Source organism: Bidens hawaiensis, unplaced genomic scaffold (assembly GCF_021521415.1).
Source record: "Bidens hawaiensis isolate Kalapana, Puna unplaced genomic scaffold, B.hawaiensis_p1.1 tig00021505_1, whole genome shotgun sequence".
Taxonomy (NCBI): Eukaryota; Viridiplantae; Streptophyta; class Magnoliopsida; order Asterales; family Asteraceae; genus Bidens; species Bidens hawaiensis.
Window position 1 is genome coordinate 29030 of NW_027493341.1, and position 13255 is coordinate 42284.

The following is a 13255-nucleotide window of genomic DNA, read 5'->3' on the forward strand; positions in this document are numbered from 1 at the left end:
AATAGAATAATAAACTAGCAATATAGCAATTGACTTGTATCTTTTCAATGATCAAACGGAATTACTTGGTCCTTTTCGTTCAATCCGGTAAAAAAAGAAATATGTTTTTAGATTCATCTATTGAATACCAAAGTCAAATGTTGAGTTGTTTTCGCAAAAAGTTACTTATTCTAAGTTTTTAACTAAAAGTCTAAAATGGTCTAATTTATGAAAAACTTACTGTTAAGGTAAAAAAAAAGTAAGAAGTCCTTTTAACTTGCTTATTTTTTTCTAGATGGTGTTGTGATTATTAAAATGCATTATTGCTTCTGTTATAGCATGTTGATGAATGATGAATTGTTGATGGCTTCTAAATTCATGAGTCATGACAATTGTTTTTCTTTTGATGTTATTAGATCTTTATATTAATGAAACAAGGAACTAAAAAAAGATTTAGTACAATGCAAGGCTCAACATCAAATTCAAGGCAACAAGAAGGTCAAAATCAACCATCTCAATCTGCACAAGATTACGTTAATCTTGATGGAGATAAGAACCTTGATGCACCCCATAATCAAAATGTTAATGAGACTGCAAGTGTAGATCCCAATGACAAAGATGATGTCTTGCTTAAGCGTAAACATGCAAGGAAAGCAAAAGTATGGGAGGATGTTGAAGAAGTGACTCTTCCCAATGGGATGGAAAAAGTTAAATGCATTCATTGCACTAAACTTTTGTCTGTAAGCACAGGCAAGCCTACATCAACATGGACAAGACACATGGAGAGTTGCATGAAACGAAAGCAATATTTAAGAACTCATCAGTTGCTAAATTTTCAGCCAGTTGATGTTGATACGGGTTTAAATAAGTCGTTTCCTTTTATTGCACCTAACGCAAAGTATGATGCAAACAAGATGAGGGAATCAATAGCACACTGGATAATGGCAACCGAGCAACCATTTAGCATTGTTGAAGATGACATGTTCGTATACATGATGAAGACGTCAAATCCAATGTTTGAGAAGGTAAGTAGGACCACAATAACGGAAGATTGCTTTAAGGTATACGAGCACGAAAAGAAAAAATTGAAAGCTTATGTAAACGAAGCTTCAAACGTTAGTTTGACCACTGATTGTTGGAAGTCATCTCACCAAAAAATTGAGTACATGGTCATCACCGGGCACTTCATTGATCAGAATTGGAGGTATGATGAACACCTCTATACCTTTTTTTCCTTTCTTTTAACATGCTATATGCATATATTCTTTCATATATTTATTTTATTAATTTTAACTTTAGAAATTTTACATCATAGATTGCAGAAACGTGTGTTAAGTTTTGTGCATGTACCTCCTCCTCGTACCGGTCTTGATATTTCAGAAGGCATCTACAAATGTTTAAAGGAGTGGGGAATTGAGAAAAAGATCTTCTCCATTTCCGTGGATAATGCCTCATACAATGACAGGGCGGTGAATACTTTGAAAACCAACTTTGATAGAGTTAAGAAACTTCCTTGTGGTGGAAGGTTATTTCATGTTCGGTGTTGCGCACATATCTTAAATTTGCTTGTTAAAGATGGTCTTTCAAAGATTGATTTCGTCATTGAAGAGGTTCGTGAAGCTGTGCAATATATAAATCATTCGGAGGCAAGGCGTCAGACGTTTTCGACTATTGCACATCAACTTCAAGTGCGTGAGAGAAAGTTACTAATTGATGTTCCGACGAGATGGAATTCCACATACGATATGCTATCTCTTGCTATGAAGTTTAAAGACGTTTTTCCAAGGTATGTTTTATAAATGCCAATGTTTTTTATATTCCATGATTGAGTATATATTTTATTAATTTTATATTGTTTTCTAGATATGCAGAATACGAACCACATTTTAAACACTTACCCACCGAAAAATATTGGGAAAATGTGAAAGATGTGTGTGAAGTTTTGAAGGTTTTTAAGGATTGCACAAATATCATATCTGGTAGTGATTATCCCGCTGCAAATTTATACCTTATGGAGGTTTACAAAGTCAAAGAAACATTAGAAAAAAGTGTATTATCCGAGAGTAATTTCATTCGTGTCATGACTGAAAAATGAAGGAAAAGTTTGATAAGTACCGGGGAGAGTGTCACTTATTGATGGCCATAGCTGCAGTGCTAGATCCCAGGTTAAAAAAGTGGTATATTGAATTTTGTTACCCAAAGATATACCCACAAGCTGAAGCCGAGAAGAATATTGAAGACGTGTTGGATGCACTAACTAAAATGTACGAAGAATATTTGAAGATGTATGATGAACCAATCAAAGATGCTACAAGTAAAAGTGGATCTTCTGGAGGAAGCACGATTTCAACGCCTAATGAAAATGCATCAAGTTCAGGATGGGACGCATTTGGGGAGTTTCTTAAAGATGTTGAAGTGGTGAGGCCAAACAAATCTGAACTTAAAATGTATTTCGAAGAAGGTGCTATTAAAGGGCGTGAACAAATGAACTTCAATGTGTTAGATTGGTGGAACACTCACAAGCTAAAATATCTTGTTCAATCTAAGAGGGCATCGGATATACTTGCAGTTCCAGTTTCAACTGTCGCTTCTGAGTCAACATTTAGCGCGGGAGGGAGAGTTATTGATCCATATCGATCTACATTATCGCCTTCTACTGTAGAAATGCTAATTTGTGGAGGGGAGTGGATTAGGCAAATGTATGAAATAAAGAAGAAGCTAAAGGTAAATTTAAAACCTTAAAACATATATGATTATTTATTTTAAAGTATTGACTTTGGGTCTTTGTTTTTGTAGAAGGATGACGCAGAGGTTTTATTACCAAGTGGAAAACAAAACTAAAATAAAGGTACACATATTGAATAAATTGTTTGGTTAAAACTTACATATTGACTAAACAAAACTAAATTGTACCTACATTATGTTGTAGACTTGTGGTAAACTTTGTTGAAATTTGTTTGTTATTATAATTTAATTATTGAATATATTGTTGATTTATTGTTTCAGGTTTTTATTCAATTAGTGGTTCGGGACTTTTTTTGAATATTGGCTATGGAATTGGAGAAGATGAGAAATTTGGATGGTCGTTATGGCTTTTTCTAAAAAAAACATTAGCTTGTTCTCGCTACTTCTTATGTTTATTTTTGTTGGTTTTGTATGTTCGTATGGTTATTTGGACTTATTTTGGTCGTTTGTATGGTTATTTTGGTTTAACTTTTTATGTTAACTTTTATATGAGACTTTCAAGTTTCAAATCGCATGTCTCTATTTATCACTGCGCTAGTTAATGCTAAATCGAGCTTATCGAGTCGAGCTTTGGCGAGCTTAATCCGAGCCTGGGCTCGTTTAAAGGGTTTTTCGAGCCTATCGAGCCGATCCCGAGCTCTAAGATGTCAACACGAGCCGAGCTCGATCCTGAAAACATGGGCTCGACTCGAGCTCGAGCTTCAGAAAATCTTAACGAGCCGAGCTCGAGTAGTGCATAGCTCGGGCTCCGCTCGGCTCGTTTGCACCCCTACCCGGGTCTCTCCCAAGTAATATATTTGACCCGCCGGGTCATAAACATGCAACACGGGCCTCCTCACCCCGGGTCCTCCCCGAGTAATATATTTGACCCGGTCACAGTTTACCATCACATACACATTCACATACACACATACAAACATCTAATTCAAACATCCAACCAACAATCTCACCACATACAATCCATAAATAATGGATAACCCAGGCATTCAATACTAAGCCTAATAACAACCTCGAGGCTTAGAGCCCAAGTAATATGCATAACCTTAAGGGATATATGACCCTATAACGAGTCTAAAATATCCTAATGCATAAAATATAATTTACACATGTCTTCTTAAAGGCATAACCACAAACAAGATCATACAATACCAACCCAATAGTTTAAAGGAATAAAATCGGTTAAAATCATAATAAGGTGTGTATGCTAGCCCAAAACGTAAAAAGGTTAAAAAGGGGCATCATGAACTCACCTGAGACGAGCCACACAAATACCAAAGGGTTTGAGAACCTCAAAGCCAATCCACAGTTTACAAGCCTATCGGATTGCACACAAAGATTACTAACTAAAAGTACCGACTCGTTTGAGTAACCGACAACCAATTCAGCCCAATAACATAAAAATATAGTTTTTCACAGCCAACAAATCATACCGAGACTACAACATCCGAATTGGTTGTTAATTCCCTCAAACAACGCGCTAGACGCAACAATTGACAAACTAGACAACCGAAACCTAGTTTTCACTTCATGAACAGTTAACCAATCTAACGAATGTCAAAACTCATGATACTAAAGTATATTACACTAGACATACCTAAAAAGATGATGGAGCACGAACTTCAATTATAACAGCCCAAAAGATGCGAGAAAGGGCAGCCACCGGTTAAGCCTAAAACAAACTTATCGATCAATAACGAATATAACATGCATATTTTAGCATGCAAAGATGTATTTTATTACATAGGAAAACCATGTAATTAAACTATTAAATTTTTACCAGAGTTGCATAAATATCTTAAGTCTACAAAAATATGTTTATTATATTTTTCTAGTGGATACAAAAATCTTAAAAATTCCTCCAACACAGAAAGTTATGTACAGCTATTTCAGTGCGCAACAAAATGGTTTTATTTTTATAAAATTCATTACCCAGCCAAATTAAACGATTCCAATTGGGTTTGGTTCCTAACTCAAAATATTAACTTCCAGAAGTGGAACCAATGAATTTAGACTTGTCAAAAAAAGGATATGATGTCGGGAAGACAGACCAGAATCCGTCATCCCGCATCAGCTTTGACACTCGATCTTATAAATTCAAAAAAAGTATTCAAATCTCGTCCAAAAATTACGTATTATACCTTTCTGGAAACTAGACTCAAAGTAGAACATCATAGAAACAAGAATCGATCAAAAAAAATATTATTTCATCAAGTTATAGACCGAGCAATAAACGAGTACGAATCTGTCAGAAATTGATAAAATCAAAACTCAACCCTAACATGCTCAACAAGGTGTTTAATGGTGAAAAGGACCTGCATTAGGGTAGGACCGACCTTGAATTGAAGTTTGGCACTTGGAATTGGCTGCAAAAAGAAAAAAACGAGTCCCAATGGTCTGCTCTCTACTCCGATCGGCCAAGGAAGAGGGAGGCTAGGGTTTTTTTGATGTTATGATAAAATAATTACACTCTAGCCCTTCAAACTTGTACAATGTAATAACTTCGATGAAAGATTAAATAATTTAACTTACGAGAATGACAAGGAGGTCCCCGAAGAATGCCAACTCAATCCCGAAAGATATACAAACTCTACAAATGGCTCATGCCGATAAACGAAAATGTCGGGTGCTACATACTAATCTAACGTTTTAAGTAATAAGAGGCGATGTTTTGAGCAAAAGGATGGATAGACGGATTTTTAAAATGTATTACAAGGCTCTAATTTAGAAAGACGAAACCCCGGATTTTAAACAAACATTTATAAACGATCGAGCCGATTAACGAAATTTACGGGCGTTACAAAGAGTTCCCAAATAGAAGGTATTGATTTTCACGACACCCTCACACCTGTTGTAAAATTAGTTATTCTCTGAAGTCTCCTAGTCGTTGCGATAAAAAGGAGATGACATACACAACAACTTGATGTCTATAAAGTTTTTTCTACATGTGAAGTTGCATGAACATATTTATCTAAAGTAAGTATACAAAATAAAATACTTTGTGTTTTATCTTTTAACATGCACATGCACATATATTGTATTTAGTTATTAATATTTTTGTTTTTGAGTTGTCTTTTAATTGTTTTTAACCTTACATGAATATGTGCATATGTTGTAATATTTTGTATTATATGCTTGTTTTTGTCTTGTTGCAACTTGTGACTAGAAAATTGTTTTAGATCTCTTTATACTTATCTGTAAAATATATGATAGTTGGCCTTTATATTCTCAATTCAAGCTCATCATAAAATATCCACATTTTATAAGAAATTTGATGAATTCTTTGAAAGTGCATGTTATTGTTTATATGATTATTTATATAAATTTCTTTGTTCACAATCCAACCTTGCAACTTTTGAAATATTAGAAAGTGAAAAGAAAAGGTCATCCAAAGATTCAATTTCAAGATCCACGAAAAAAAGTCCTAGATAGAAAAGACAAGGGGTAATATTGTAAATAACAAATTAATTAAAAAGAATAAAATGATAATAAAAATTATCATCCGTTGACCATTATAATTCCAAATTTCCAATGGCGGCCCCTACGGCGTTGGCCTTGCCAAACAACACCCCACCCTCTCTCTCTAGACACTTTCTCTCTCTAAACTTGTTGGTGGCATTAAAAAGGAGAACAAACCACTGTCAAGTACTAACAAACATAACCAAAGAAGAAGATAAGAGGCAGCTTCTCTCAAGCCCTTAAAAGCAGCTGCTGCCTTTAAAGCTCTCAAGAAAGAAACATAGTTTTCAAGAGAGAATAATGGAAGACGATATGATGTTGTTCTTGAAATGGTGGTTGAAAGTGGTGTTGTTTTTGTTGATAGTGATGGTGTTTGGTGTGAAGGTTTTTGTGTTGTTATGGTGGAAACCAAAGAAAATTGAAGAGCATTTTGCCAAACAAGGAATAAGGGGACCTCCTTATTGCTTCTTTATTGGTAATGCCAAAGAGCTTGTGAGTTTAATGGTGAAAGCTTCTTCCAAACCCATGCCTTTTTCACATAATATTCTCCCTAGAGTCCTCTCTTTTTACCATCATTGGAAGAAAATCTATGGTATGTTCATATTTGATCTTCAATTCCCATCTTTTAATCTTAAAATAAAATTGAGTCTTTTTGGACAATATCTTCAACGGGGTCAAGAAAAAAGGAATTTGAACCCATGAAACCAAATGATCTTGTGAGCCCAAAGGTGACAAGGGTTTGTTTAAAAGAGTTTCAAAGTTCAAATCTTTGGTATGATTTGGTTGTAAATGGGGTCTAGAAGAAGGATTGAGCCCATGACCTACATGATCTTGGTCATTAGGAACATGGGGTCTTGACAATTTTTCTGTTTTATCAAATTTGGGATCATTTTAAGACTTAAAACATCATGGGTTCACACTTTTTCTCATTCTTGTATCTTCTTTTACTTAAATTCCATGAGAGCACTTATGTGTATGGGATTTTGGAGATATCCTCATGTGATGATGTCTTTTTTAAGAAGATAAATTCTTATGTTTGTCCACTTTATAGCATTCATGACATCAAATGGAGGTAGCTTTTTAGGCCACCTCCTTAGCTTGGATGCATATATTCTTCTTCTCTCTCCATCTCTCTCTCCATCTTCATTTTAATATATATATATATATATATATATATATATATTATAAAGAATGTTAATGAGGTGAAAACTTATGAATTAATTAAGGATAAAAATTTTAAATATTTGAAAACTTTATATGTAAAGTGATGGAGTTATCATTTCCTTTTGTGTTCCCCTTTGTGTCCTTATAATTCTTTTAGATTTTTGTGGGAAGCCTGGCTTTTGATAATGAACTTGTCTCTGTTTGATAGTGGCATAGTTCTTGAGTTGTCTTCTCTCTTTCTCTCTCTAGCAGTACAACTTCACAACTTCATGAAATTAGTGGCTCATGTGTTGTTTCCTTCTCACCACCCTTTTTTGTTTAACTTGATGCTTGCCGCTTTTAGCTATATGCCACTTACCATGATGGTGCAAAAATTTATACAAAAAAGTAAAAAATAAAAATTATTATCTTGCATTAAATGATGCATTTATTATTATTTGTATCATTTTCTTTTGTAGGTCCAACGTTTTTGGTATGGTTTGGACCCACGGTTCGACTTACAGTAGCCGAACCAGACCTTATTCGTGAGATATTTAGCTCGAAATCGGAATTCTATGAAAAAAATGAGGCACACCCTCTAATCAAACAACTTGAAGGTGATGGACTCCTTAGTCTCAAAGGTGAAAAATGGGCTCTTCATAGAAAAATCATCACTCCCACCTTTCACATGGAGAATCTCAAAGTAAAGCTTACTTTTACTTTTTAACAATTTTCAATCATTACATTAAATTACTTCCATTCTATATTAAATAAAGCAATAATTTAATCTATTTTTCGGTTATTGTAGTTGCTAGTACCCATGGCCACGAGTAGCGTGGTGAGAATGTTGGACAAATGGTTGGACATGTCGAATACCGATGAAGTCGAAATCGAAGTCTCGAAATGGTACCAAAATCTTACCGAGGAGACCGTGACCCGGACCGCCTTCGGTAGCAGCTACGAAGATGGGAAACACATTTTTCAATTACAGGCTCAACAAATGGTCTTGGCTTCTGAAGCCTTTCAAAAGGTGACGATCCCGGGTTATAGGTACATGTCGTGTCACATTCCCTTATTTTAATTAACTTTCATAAAACATAGTATTTAATTATTTAAAATTCTTCACCGTTTTATAATATATTTTTTTGGTTTTTAGATTTTTACCCACCACAAGAAACAGAGAATCCTGGAAACTAGAGAAGGAAATCAAGAAATGTTTAATGAAGGTGATTGAAAGAAGAAGGGAGAATTGGGATAAAGAAGGAATGGAAAGTGGGCCTAAAGATTTACTTGGGCTAATGATTCAGGCGAGTTCAAAGGAATCCGAAAACTCCATCACGGCACGCGACATTGCGGAGGAGTGCAAGAGTTTTTTCTTTGCCGGAGAACAAACAACGTCCAATCTGCTGACATGGACGACGGTGTTGCTAGCAATGCACCCACAGTGGCAGGTGATAGCACGTGATGAAGTCTTGAAGGTGTGCGGACCACGTGACATCCCTACCAAGGATGATGTTTCCAAGCTTAAGATGGTACCACTTCCCTCCCCTCTCTTTATCACACTAAAATTATGTTTTGTCTTCTACTCAAAGTACCAAACTACCCTTTATCCATCCTCTTTTTCAATGATCTTTTCTATTAACAAATAATTTAACTTTTTTTTCTCCTTTTATATTATTTACAGCTAACCATGATTCTCAATGAGTCGTTGAGATTGTACCCTCCAATTGTTGCGTCAATTCGACGTGCCAAGACCGATGTACAATTAGGAGGATGCAAGGTCCCTGGTGGGACCGAGCTTCTCATTCCCATCCTGGCCGTTCATCATGATCAAGCAATTTGGGGAAATGATGCTAATGAATTCAACCCGGCCCGGTTCTCAGAGGGTATAGCTCGTGCAGCTAAACATCCGCTATCGTTCATCCCTTTTGGGGTCGGGGTTCGTATGTGTATTGGACAAAATCTAGCCATGTTGCAAGCAAAATTGACACTTGCCATCATATTACAAAGATTTTCTTTTCGACTGTCCCCAAAGTATCAACATGCACCAACGGTTCTGATGCTACTTCACCCCCAATATGGAGCTCCTATTATCTTCAAATCTCTATCGTCCAATTCTAGCACGAAAGAAGATCAAGGGTTGTAAATTGCCCTTACTATACATATCATATGTGTGTGAGTGAATCATATGCTTGCTCGTGATCAACCCCCCTATAATCAAAAAGATAGAATTTATCTAATGCAATCGTTATATCATGTTATTTCATCGACATGATACATTAAACTGATTAAACTGTTATAAGTGACAACATGTCATTTATACTAGTTTATTTGGTTTATCGTGTCACATCATTGAGAACACATGGTATGAGATTGTACATATATATTTTTTATCTTGAAAAAGGATAAAAGAAAAAAAAAGAAAAGTTTAAGACCTTTTTGCAAATTAATAATTTGCAAAAAGTGTTGGAAGATGAGGCAAGTAAAAGTATGTTTCTTTTATTCGTTCCCTATTTGTTCACTAAAATAGCAATACTAACCCGTGAAGTTTGGATTTTGGGCACGTAACTTTATCCTTGGCTAGTTAGAAATCTGTTTCCTCATGTGGATGTAGTGTACATTTTTCTTAATTCTAACAACAATTTTGTAAATACGAGGTTATGTCTTCTTGGTTTGATATCTGATGTGTTATTGAGTAAAGTATTTTGTTTGTTATTTATATGAACATTGAATCATTTATCAAATATAATTTTATATCTTTAGATTACAGATTCCTCAATGGATAGAAAATGATGAACTTGTTTTTTAATTAAAATAATTTCTTCTTAAATGAAAAAGAAATATAAGGTTAATATTAATTCAAATACATAATATAAATAAAACAAGAGCTTTATTTTATCATAATGGAGAAAGTGAGAAAAGTAAATTGAAATGGGTTATTTGAAAATTATTTATCAAAATAGTTTTTTCTTCATAAACTTATCTTTTCACACTTCCATTCTCATTAAATAAAATAATTTCTATATAGAAAACGCTGATAAAATTTTTTATCTTTTATTTCGTTTAAAACAAAAGAGTTAATGTCCAATTTCATCCTTGTGGTTTGCTACTTTTGCCACTTCAGTTCAAAGTTTGAAATGTTGTCAATTTAGCCCTTATAGTTTTAAACTTTAGCCAATTACGTCCTCTCGTCTAACGGCATCCAACTATGCCGTTAGTTTAAGGGGCATTTTTGTTTTTCTCCTGTTTATGTTTAGTTTATGGTCAGTTTCGTCTCTATGGTTTGATACTTTTCTACTTCAGTCCAAAGTTTGAAAATTTTTCAATTTTCTGTTTAATTTATTCTTTTTTTTTTTCTGTCTATAGCCCTTAAGAGCATAATCCAAGCCCAAACCATCGAGCATCGACCAAAACAGGCTTACGTTTACTCTGTCGATAACAATAATCATACTCCCCTCGTATTTAATTTCTAGACATTTTCTAAACTCTCCCCCATGGTGGAATTCATTGGTAAAGTGGTCAAGGTAATTCCCTAAAACCGTACTTTACCGATAAAACTAAAATCGTTTCTTTGGTTAATGTATAATAGTTACGGTTTAGAGATTAACATATTGTAGCAAACATCTTGGTCGAAATCACATCAGGAGGTCGAATATCCCGCATTTCCATGTTTGCTCAAGAAATTGATACACTAGATCGCATGTGTGTTCTTCAAATCGTGGTGTTGTTCTTCAATTCTTCATATCGACTACAATTCTAGGGTTGAATTCGATGAATTCAAGAACAATACCACGATTTGAAGAACACACATGCGATTTAGTGCATCGATTTCTTGAGCAAACATGGAAATGCGGGATATTCGATCTCCTGATGTTGATTTCAACCCAGATGTTTGCTACGATATGTTAATCTCTAAACCCTAACTATTATGCATTAATCTAGAGAAACGATTTTAGTTTTTTCGCTATAGTTCGGTTTTAGGGAATTACCCTGACTTTACCAATGAATTCCATCATGGACTGAAGTAGCAAAAAAAAAAAATAAAAAATAAAAAAACTGAATAAATTAAACAAAACATTGAAAAATTTTCAAACTTTGGACTGAAGTAGCAAAAGTATCAAACCACAGGGACGAAACTGACCATTAACTAAACATAAACAGGAGAAAGACAAAATACCCCTTAAACTAACGGCATAGTTGGAAGCCGTTAGACGAGAGGACGTAATTGACTAATGTATAAAACTATAAGGACTAAATTGATAAAATTTCAAATTTTGGACTAAAGTGGCGAAAGTAGCAAACCACAGTTACGAAAATGGCTATTAACTCAAAACAAAAAGATTCAGCAAAGTTTTTGGAAATTGTGCGCTTCTTATATTCATATTTTTATTTCTAAAACCAAAACAATTAATAATAAAAATCATTTTTGGTTCGTTTCATTTTTCTTTTTCCTTTTTTTTTGTCTTTCATTGCCTTACCGTTTATTGTTTTTTCCTCTAACTTTTTTTTTACTAGCGGTACAACATATTTATGAATAATAATACAATTGTTTTAGATAAGAAAAAGAACTTTGGAGATGTTTATTGATCAAAAGATATGTTTTAGTATAATAATTTTTTATTTCTTTAAAAAAATTAATTTTCATCTTTTTAATATAAGTAATATACGCAAAAAAAAAACTTACATTTTCACTAACCAAATGTAAAAAAATAGAATGTGTGGTTGTTTATAGTTTGTTTTTCTCAACATTCTGATAAACACTCCTATACAACATCTGTATCAATATCAATATTAAGTCCAATTCAATTTTTAAACACTCCTATATAAACAAATAACTCAAATAGAAGAAAACAATAACAAATAACTCAAATAGAAGAAAACAATAAAAATAACAGTAATATGGCAATTAAAAAAAATAAAGCCACTAAAAAACTAAAAAAATACCTTTTGTTTTAAGTATGTTCTGAAAAATACATAGAAAAATACGAATATGAAAAACAGTTGCCAAAAACATTTTTTTTTGAATATTTTTCTTCTTAACAAAACGAAAAATAAAAGTTTGTTATAATTAAGTCATTTTTATCTATGTCTTTATATAGAAATTTGGAATATAATTATTTTATATAATAAGCTTGGGAGTAAGAAAAGATCAATTTATAAAGAAACACCTAATTTGGTAATACTTTTCAAATAACCCATTTAGGTAAATAGCTTTCCCCACCCATATTTTAGTAAAAAAACTCAATAAAACAATACCTTTAAACACCATATGTTTTTGCCGTCGTAATGGGCACCTGCTTTGACACAATAAGACCTGTTTAGCAAAAAAGTACGCTATGCAATTTAATACATTTGTAAAAATAATTGAAATTAAGGCGCTCGAGTACATTATTTCTCTTTCTTGATACATAAAACGCATAACTGTCATGCTCAAACCACTCAAGTCAATTGTTAAAAGAGTCGTTTTCATGTTTAATACTTGTGTTAATCGCGTCGTCTCTAACCTGTTAAACACGTTAAGACACGAACTGACAACCCTATTTTTGCAACTTTTCCTTCAACATTACGATCACCGGAAGTGTCATCTCCAAAGATAATTGGTGTTATTAGATAAGATTTTAAAATCTCTCCATCAATCGTTCTTTGGCTTAGTTTTAACTATCATTTAATTTTTACTAAACCATATCAGAAGCCATCACCCACCTCAGAGATTTAGAGATCTTCATTGAAACGCATTCGGGCGATTTGAACCAATTTATTCGAATTGAAAATTTTAAAACTCAATTCAAATTTGTTTTAAATTCACCTAAAGTACGAATAAACTGATTCAAATTAGCGTATTCGAATTCACAAAAATTCAAATATCTTGGAATAAACTAAATTAAAAAAATTTTCAAAAAAAATTTTTAATCATCACCTGTGGCGTAGTCCT

General features: G+C 33.6%; 2 protein-coding genes across 2 annotated transcripts; both read left to right on the top strand.

Annotated features, from left to right (window-relative positions):
• The first annotated feature begins 2115 nt into the window (after positions 1-2115).
• LOC143563672 (zinc finger BED domain-containing protein RICESLEEPER 1-like) lies at positions 2116-3021 on the top strand. Its single transcript, XM_077051165.1, has 3 exons — positions 2116-2703; positions 2776-2790; positions 2986-3021. The coding sequence occupies exons 1-3, from the start codon at positions 2116-2118 to the stop codon at positions 3019-3021; spliced, it is 639 nt and encodes a 212-aa protein (XP_076907280.1).
• A 3418-nt stretch (positions 3022-6439) lies between these two features.
• Positions 6440-9529, top strand: LOC143563671 (cytochrome P450 734A1-like). The gene is made up of 5 exons (XM_077051164.1): positions 6440-6772; positions 7803-8026; positions 8132-8373; positions 8480-8855; positions 9008-9529. Exons 1-5 carry the CDS (start codon positions 6481-6483, stop codon positions 9467-9469), a joined length of 1596 nt encoding a protein of 531 aa, XP_076907279.1. The 5' UTR covers positions 6440-6480; the 3' UTR covers positions 9470-9529.
• Positions 9530-13255: the final 3726 nt, after the last annotated feature.